The sequence below is a fragment of the Cydia amplana genome, chromosome 15 (assembly GCF_948474715.1).
Source record: "Cydia amplana chromosome 15, ilCydAmpl1.1, whole genome shotgun sequence".
Taxonomy (NCBI): domain Eukaryota; kingdom Metazoa; phylum Arthropoda; class Insecta; order Lepidoptera; family Tortricidae; genus Cydia; species Cydia amplana.
The window spans coordinates 4187047-4196226 of record NC_086083.1 but is presented as its reverse complement, the minus strand read 5'-3'; the positions used below and the strand labels follow the sequence as shown (position 1 = coordinate 4196226).

The window sequence follows — 9180 nt, the reverse complement described above, 5'->3', positions numbered from 1 at the left end:
TCGCACCTCCGGCGGCGCTGGAGTCGCATGGGAAGTGATCTCGAGTGTCAGCCCGTTGTGTTGCACATGTCGACTTATTCTGCAAAGATTTGAAGGAACCAGAGTAGTGCCTGCATTGTATAATCACTCGTATATGTCAGCGATAGACTTCATATTAGGCTGTATTCAACTTTAAGAGTTAATAAATTTCTTTATTCTTTTCCTTGGACTGTCTTATCGCACACTTGTCTATATTGCATTTCTTTTACTTCCTTAGACCCTAACTAGAAACATAAATTGTATTGTTTTTATATTTCTTTGTTTCATTAATTTATTACTTTCGAGCGTTTGGTTTTCTCGTTCTCAGAATACGTTCGTTTAAATTTATCACTCTCCCGTCGTTTTTAGTTCCGTCTCAAATTACTTAACAATGTCTTTAAGCCGAATAATATTTATGATGCAATCCTATGTTACCATCTCACCGCTCTCTCTCCGCCTCCTCCTTCCGCGACATGACCTCTTCGCAGAAGGAGGCCACCGCTTCCCATTTCCTCTCGCTACCCAGCATCGCCGCTATTATGCTGTGTAGCGAGAGGTCCGCCACCCCCGTCGCTGCCCTGAGGGAAGCTCTTTCCACGGCCCAGCGATTACACTCTTCCAGAGTGTGCTGAGCCGTATCATCCGCTGCGCCACATTCGTGGCACTGAGGCCCCGGCTCCCTCTGTATTTTGTGCAGGTAGTGTCCAAAACAGCCGTGTCCGGACTCTCCGGACACCACCTGCGTCACCCTATATGTCAGGGCCCCCTTGCCCCGATCCACCCACTCGTCCATTATCGGGAGGATAGCCCCTATGGTTCGGGTTCCATAATGGCTATCCTCCAAGGCCTCCCTCCATCTCTCTCGCAGGCGCTCCGCGGCTCCCCGCATCATCCTCTCGGCCTCCTCCGCGTCTGGGAGCTCCCCACGCCCCCTGGCTTCCACCCTCAGCCGGTACTTGTCCGCCAGCACCCCTGCGTCCAGCTCCCAAGGCGGGGTGCCGGCAAGGAGGCATGCTGCTGCGTGAGAGGTGGTGCGGTAGGCAGACAAGAATTACTTGCAAAATTATTGGTGGTGCTTTTCGATAAACCCCATTCTTCTAAATACTGGAGTCATAAACTTAGGCTGTCTTCATCTTCTTCAGGTGCCATTTTCTACACGCACAGTTAATTACACGGAGTAAAAGTAAACTAGACTCGTTAAACTCGCGAGATGCAACCGACAGATTATTTATTATTTATATTTATTTAGACTCGACAGTACCGACACTGACCGAAAATGGGCACTGGCGCTGACTGGCGTGTCCGCGCCAGCGCCGCCAGTGTTGCCAGGTGGTTGCACGTGGGCGGAGGTTGGAGGATCTTGAGGGGAGTCGGAGTCAGACAGCGTGTGCTCTTTATGGTGTATATTCGGAAAGTGTCACGAGTACATTTAATTCACTAGCCTAAAATAATAATAACTAATTACAGCGCCACCTATGCACTGTAAAGGGAACTAATTACCGTCCTGGAGGACTAAGTACCTTTATGTAGATCATTAAGCCATATAGGGTTCATTGAAGTATCTAAAAGGTCAGATAGATGGCGCTGTTAACTGCACAAGTTAACACCAAGGCAGGATCTCCGATGCCAGTGGTGCCGGCACCGTCACCTCCGGCTCCGCTCCATCATGAGCGCTCTGGTGGACTTGCTGGTATCTCCTCTTCGTCTAGTCGAAAATCGCGCAACCGATGGGCAACTGCGCGCATGTTAATTCCCGGGTCCACCCAATCCTTTCCGCGCGCCTTGTCTTCGTCTGTTTATTAAATAAGCAAAAAGATATAAATAGTACGGCGGTCCGGATGCGGAAACCAATAAACACGGGAAACATATTAGAACAAGCGATTACTATGGGCGCAACCCGTAAGCCAATAATACGAATCATATATTATTGTTTGGGATTAAATTTGCAATTTACTTTACCACTTGTTTGTGTTAACTGCAATTCCGGTGTACACCGGCCCTTTTCATTTTTATTTTTATTTTTATTCGACACTTCCTTTGGGCGAAGTTAAATTGTGCGACTTGTTACTTGTTATTGCACGAGAATACTAATGTTCGACAGTTCCTTTTTCAGAAGTCGCATACGGCGACATTTTGCTGCGATTCAGTCGCTAGAGTTTGACCAGCGAGTGGCTGCACAAAAAAAAAGCGGCAAATTCAAAAAATCTTTAACTGGTAACACGAAGCATAGTGCAAAAAAAGTAATTTGATACTTGGTAATTCATACGTAATTAATTTTTGTTTTGATTAGTGACTGACTGAAGTCTGCAACGTAGCAGACTGTAAATTTAATACAGTAAACAGACTGAGGATATCGTTGCAATGCAATTATAACCCCTGGCTTCTAATTTAGCCCACTTAAAAATTAAAAATATGATTGAATAGTTATCATTATTATCAGAGATACTAAAAAACGAAGGAACGAATTGTTAGTAGACTAATCAGTCAATCATTACAAAAATATGTAGTAAACATAAATATCTTTACTTCAACTGTACAAAAAGTAAGTTATTATATTATCCTAAGATTCCTAAGTTATAGAAAATGATACTTTGTTGTTACAAATAAATTTCAGGACTGACCATTAAACGGCACCCTTTAAATCTCATTTCTTTGGTCGTTGAAGTCAACAACCAAGGCATATGTCATAATATTGAACTTGGTTCTCATATGACATTTATATTTTTGATAGGATTAAAAATTACTTTATTTGTGTTTTATTTTGAAGTTTTGAACTCGGGTTAATTACAGGCGATTATTTATTAAGCATAAATATTTCCCTTGTGCTATTAAAGTAAACCTTCACAAGGGAAATATTTATGCTTCCCGTTGTACTTATAAAGTTAGTAATAATAAAAAGTCACATATTGTATAATGGAGCTGAACTGAAGGTAGGTGAAAGAAAACACAATTTAGTTTCAATCTACTTTTAATATTGTTAGTTTATAAAGAAGGTGCCTATTTATTTAAGAATCATAATCGAAATCGGATTCAAGAAATTCAATTCCTGACAGAGAACTATCACTGTCATTGTCACTTTCCCGAACTTCTATTATGAATGGAGCTAGTTCAGTGTCTGTAATGTTGTCCTTAGACTTGTATTTTCGTTCCACATTTATTACATGGTCTGTACTTTTTTTCCAATCTTCCGGGGTAATCATTGCAAAACATTCTCGGATCAAGTTTTCCGTATCTGAACCCGGTAGCCCCACATTTCTGCTGGCTATTTTTCGCTTTGTGAGGCTCCATATCAACTCAATAGCGTTTAGATCGCAATGGTATGGAGGCAATTTAAGGACCTCATGCCCATGCTGCTTCAATAACTCCTCTGCTGCATATATGGGACCAATTTTATTTTCCTCAACGAGGCACATCAATTCCTCCTTTTTGAAACACTCTTCATATGGGATATTATTTTCCCTTAGCCATTTTTGAATATCAGCCTTTAAGCTGTGCATGGTTGGAGGCTTATTTATTTGTGTTACATGGTAACTGGCATTGTCCATAACAATTACACTGGGCTCAGTCAAATTTGGGATTAACATTTCTCGTAGCCACTTTAAAAAATTAGAACTGTTCATGTCATCATGATAGTCAGCTGCTTTGGATTTTGTGCTAAAAACAAGCAAAGCATTGGGCACAAATCCTTGCTCTGATCCAGCATGCACTATAATATGCCGCTTACCCGAGGAAATTTTTTCAACTAAACCGGAAGTTGAAGGCCCTTGCCATGACTTCTTCGGTCTGTAATTTTGATGGACATATGTCTCATCAAGATACACAATATTTTTTCCTTCTTCCCGTTTTTTATGTATAGCTCTAAGAAACCTTTGCCTCCACCCAGATATTTCAAACTTTTCCATGAGGATGGAGCGCTCTTCTTTATTTTTTTTAAACTCAAATCCGTTCTCGTGTAGTATTTTCCTCAGTGTTTCACAACATCCTAAGAATCCTATAGATTCTTTCAAATCCGCATGTAAGGCTCTTAGAGTAGGTACCTGCTTTTTGACGCAATAAAACTCATTAATTTTATTACGGATGGCTGACACATCAAAATTGTCTAAATTTGACACAGTTGGTGGCCGGGGTCGTTTTTTCCCTGGCGTATTCCATTGGCCTTGGTTAATAGAACCCTCTTTTTTAATTGTGCGTAGTGTACGAATGCTTGCACCTGAAAAAAAAAACAGTTTTAACAATAGGAATTTTAACAAAAGAACACTAAAATATTAATAAACCTAGATGTGAAAATATAGATTATTTATATTACCTGTCATAGTAGACACTTTCTCTAAATAACTTGATTCTGATGCGTTATTATCAATAACATTCTTCAGTTCGCTTGCTAGCTTTTGAATAGTTTCTCTAACATTTTCGTCATCTACGCCCGCTGTAATATAAATAAATCATAAGTTTAGTAATACAAACAAATGTTCCTATCTCGTAAATTAAATTTGGTACAAGAAGCATCAACATTGTTTGATAATGACTTACCGGTCGCCTGAATGATTTCGTCCAATATTCGCTTCTTTTCTAGTAATCTCTCATTTTCGTCGTGTCGAACTTGATTATAGTTACAGATTATCTTAAATAACATGCTCCTCACACTGCTTCTAATCGGTTTAGCCATTATAATACGATATAAACTATAAACTTCCGTAACGAATGAACTAACATGAGAATTTGAGAATCTAGGTTATGTGTAAACTCGTTTGACAATATTTTTGACACTTTTGACAGCTAAAATTATTGCCATATATAGAATTCTCTAAAAACGCTTGTGCAGCGACTCGCTGGTCAAACATATGTTTGCAAATAAAAACTCACATAAATGTGACACAAATATCAATATTGTTTGGTAACAGAAGCTGTCAACATTTTGACAGTTGTTTGACACTTTTGACAGATAAAATTGTTGCCATATGAAGAATTCTGTAAAAATGCTTGTGCAGCGACTCGCTGGTCAGACTCTAAATGTTCGCGATAATGTTCATTTAAAGAATATAAATAGCCGTCTGCAAAAATTAGATCTTTGCTACGCTGCGATCTGCGATTCTATTAACCACCCTGTACCCCTCTCTCCTCTGAGCTAACTAGGAAACCCTGGTTCCCGTCTGGAACTGGGGAGTTGTATGAAGCCGCGCCCGCCCCGGTGAACGTGACCACATCACTTCTGGTCCCAACTAAATAGCTCACGTAGGAGTCTAAACGGTATCTTGGAAGGAACCGGTGATCGAGAGGGACAGGAATAAATAAGCACAGCGCCTCCTGTGGTTCCTCTACCCTGGGGCGGCCGGGTGGCGTCTCGGTCATGTCTTGTGGCGTGCTGGGTGGTGTTAACCCCGCTCGCGCTGGCGTCGGTAGTGGTCGGTAGATTTTTATTTTCTTCACCTTTATTCTCGGGCGGGGTTCGATCACGTGGCATTCGCTGATGAGCCACGTCCCTTTTGGGGTTCCGGGCCATAGTATGGTATTTCCGGGATATACCGCCGTTGTGACATTGGGTGGTATTGCTATGCAACTTCCTCTCAAGAGAGGAAGAGATCAAGATCCCGGTCGGTATTTTCCTGGGTCTGGTTGGGCGTCTTATTCCCTGATCCATTTTTGATGGTATAGTGTGACGTGCGTGCCGCCCCGTTTTTATATCTTTTATTACGGTGTAAATGTATGGCTTCAGTTGTATGGGTTTCGAGTTCATTATTTTACCTATTTCATTACTGGTACTGGTACTTTTAGGTATTTAAATAAAGGAAAACATGGTGACACCCATATAATTTTATCAGTTTAATTGCAGTTTCGTTGTCCATTGCGATCCGAGGCGATACACGTCCGTCTCCATTAAACACACACATTATTTAAGCTTTAGCATGTAAAAAAAACCGACAAAATATGGCTCGACTCGCGGCGACGAATTTGCCTCGTGTCGCGGCGGACCTCAGGCTGAGGCAGCGTCTCCACTTGCGCGGCCTCGGGGCGAGGCAGCCGCTCAACTCGACCCGAGGCTGCCTCTAATGGATACGCGGCTAAATACCTCCGCGTTCATATCTTGGTGATAATCTCCTTGTCTTTTTGATTCGAACACTAATACCTAGTAACAGATTCCTTAAACGGGAAACAACGCGTCCGCACCGTACAAGAGACAAGAGTTGACTGTCGTGTAAACTCACCCGTTGCACATGCATTGCCGCTGACTAATCACGTGCAGTCTGAGTTTTCCAGTACTAGCTCGTTATCGTGGATAAAGTATAGGATGAGATGAATCTAAGCCAGTCTAGGTTTTCCTCAGAGGTGAAATCTTGAAATTCGTCCGGTAATGGTCTCATCTCACTCTCTTGGTATTTGAACTTTTCGAACTGCAGCCACTGTCATTAATAGTTTCGCTGCTATCCTTATTACGCTTTTTTGCTTTAGTTTCTTTATTTAGGCTTCTGTGCATTATCAGCCTGTTGTGTATGAGGCCAGTTGCTTGCACCACTTTTCCTCCTGTGTATTCCTTCCAATACAATGTGATAAGGCACATAGTACAATTCCTTTGATTCACCCTTAAATAGGGTTACAATATCATTACTCCATTTTTGCCAGACATCCTTGCGATTGGTTTGGTTAAGTTTTTGCAGTAATTGGACCCAATGTAGCCACGGTCCTGAGATGTCAAGGGCAGTCCTTGTTTGGCTTTTTCAATTAACAAATTTCCTCTTGTATGTTTTGATAAAATATTAACTTTATTAGTGGCTGCTGAGTTGTTTCGATGGTATTGGTATCAATATCTTTGAAAAAATCTATCTCGCCGCCTTTCAGCGTAAATGAAAATTCCTGAAACAAGTATGGTTTTTACTTAACCAGTTGATGGATGGCTTGGTTCCGCAATCGGCCTGTCCGGAGAAGGTATCGATTGTGCTTGTTCCCGGTTTCCTGTATTTGGAGCTCGAAAATTCAGCCGCACCACTAGCTGCTCATGCAGGCTGTCTATAAGAGCTTTCTGGGCCTGTATTGTAGCAATAAATGCCTGCTTCGTCCTTTCATACTCCGGTTTGCAGTTATCGCATACCATTTTTAGTGAATGGGCAGTCTTTTTCGCTGGTCTCTTGTCTTATGATGCGGAAAATTGGCGTCCTTGTGCAAAAATTTGATTTTGGCGCAGCAAATTTGGCGCTAGGTAAAATCTTTGTATTTTTTTTTTAATATTATTAGTGTTTTATTTAAACATAAACAGTAAACTTAACAACTCAAAAGTGCTTAAAAATCAAATATTTGTAAACTAAAGTGATTAGGTAATTTGTATACTTCTTTCTTTGATTATATTAATTGTATTTTTATAAAAAAATATTACTTATACAATATTTGATGAATGTTTTTTGTTAAAACATTCGCCACACAATGGTTTACCACAAGCCTCACACATGGTTTTCACTTTCTTGACCTTTTTGGCTGCTTGTCTGCTTGTCATTGTTTGACATAAATTGTCATAGCACCCCGAACAATTTCTTTTTTTGTCACTTTTTTTCAATGAATGCACTTTGTTGACAGCTGCAATGGATTGCTCATCATTGGACGATTTTATTTGCGTATCATTATCTTTCTTTTCGCATAACTTTTCAATAACACATTCAATAAATTGTTTTTTTGTTATTTTATGTTCATTTTTCAAATTATATACGATCCATGCATTGACGATACTTGTTCCAAAAATCAACTCCATCATTACCTTTCTATACCAAACCTCTCTTTAAATTGGAGTAGTAGCTACTTTGATACTGCACGATGTTGTATGGGAACCTTGCACTTTGTGACTATGCGCTGAAACTTGGCACAGTTGATTCTTAGCTGGTCTTGAGTTGATAGAGACCGGGAGACATCGAGAGCCAACGCCCATTTAGTGGGGGGGAGGGGGGGAATTTCGACGCTGCCGCGCTTCAATTGAAGCCACATTTCTCTAAAGCTATAAATATTAGGGCTTGTGATATATCATTTTCAGATAAATTGAGGATGAGGAATCTATTTTTAGAACAAAAACAATGCACTTTTTAACAAAAAAAAATAATAACTTAGAAAAGACTAAAAAAAGTATAATTTGTTTTTTTTTTATAATTCAAAACAAAAAATATAGTCGTAAAGATACATTTATCTAGTTTACAAAAATATATAGTTTATTATATAAATCTGTTGAAACATGGGAGATAAAAAATAATATTCAGTGTGGGTTAGGGTGATCTCAATGCATGATCGTCCGTGAAGTACGGCTTAGGTACTGTTTTAAACACACGAATGGTAAATATATTATTGTTTTAGATCTGTTAGCGCCACTTGCATCATCCCACTAACCCGGGGTTAAGACCAGCTAAGAATCAATTGTGCCAAGTTTCAGCGCATAGTCACAAAGTGCAAGGTGTCGTGCACTATCAAAGCAGCTATAGTACGAAGACATCTGATCACTGTAGTAGATTCCTTTTTAGGGTTCCGTAGCCAAATGGCAAAAAACGGAACCCTTATAGATTCGTCATGTCTGTCTGTCTGTCCGTCTGTCCGTCTGTCCGTCTGTCTGTCCGTCCGTATGTCACAGCCACTTTTCTCCGAAACTATAAGAACTATACTGTTGAAACTTGGTAAGTAGATGTATTCTGTGAACCGCATTAAGATTTTCATACAAAAATAGAAAAAAAACAATAAATTTTTGGGGTTCCCCATACTTCGAACTGAAAATCAAAAAAATTTTTTTCATCAAACCCATACGTGTGGGGTGTCTATGGATAGGTCTTCAAAAATGATGTTGAGGTTTCTAATATCATTTTTTTCTAAACTGAATAGTTTGCGCGAGAGACACTTCCAAAGTGGTAAAATGTGTGTCCCCCCCCCTGTAACTTCTAAAATAAGAGAATGATAAAACTAAAAAAAATATATGATGTACATTACCATGTAAACTTCCACCGAAAATTGGTTTGAACGAGATCTAGTAAGTAGTTTTTTTTATACGTCATAAATCGCCTAAATACGGAACCCTTCATGGGCGAGTCCGACTCGCACTTGGCCGCTTTTTGTATTTGTTATATGTCAGTATACACTGTGGTTTCAAAATATCATTATCGGCACCTCTTCGTTTTTAGGGTTCCGTAGCCAAATGGCAAAAAA

At 40.0% G+C, this 9180-nt stretch overlaps 1 protein-coding gene across 1 annotated transcript; it reads right to left on the bottom strand.

Annotated features, from left to right (window-relative positions):
* Positions 1–457: 457 nt before the first annotated feature.
* LOC134654713 (uncharacterized) lies at positions 458–5022 on the bottom strand. The gene is made up of 4 exons (XM_063510189.1): positions 4549–5022; positions 4325–4444; positions 3632–4228; positions 458–1035 (listed from the first exon to the last, which is right to left on the bottom strand). The coding sequence occupies exons 1-4, from the start codon at positions 4682–4684 to the stop codon at positions 458–460; spliced, it is 1431 nt and encodes a 476-aa protein (XP_063366259.1). The 5' UTR covers positions 4685–5022.
* Positions 5023–9180: the final 4158 nt, after the last annotated feature.

Excerpts from the sequence above, each read along its gene's own strand:
- LOC134654713 (XM_063510189.1), bottom strand. The coding sequence starts at position 4,684 with ATGGCTAAACCGATTAGAAGCAGTGTGAGGAGCATGTTATTTAAGATA. Across the intron at positions 4,229-4,324 it reads GAAAGTGTCTACTATGACAG|GTGCAAGCATTCGTACACTA; the intron begins GTAATATAAATA and ends TTTTTTTTTCAG. Across the intron at positions 1,036-3,631 it reads CTATCATGATGACATGAACA|CAGCATGCCTCCTTGCCGGC; the intron begins GTTCTAATTTTT and ends CCTCTCACGCAG.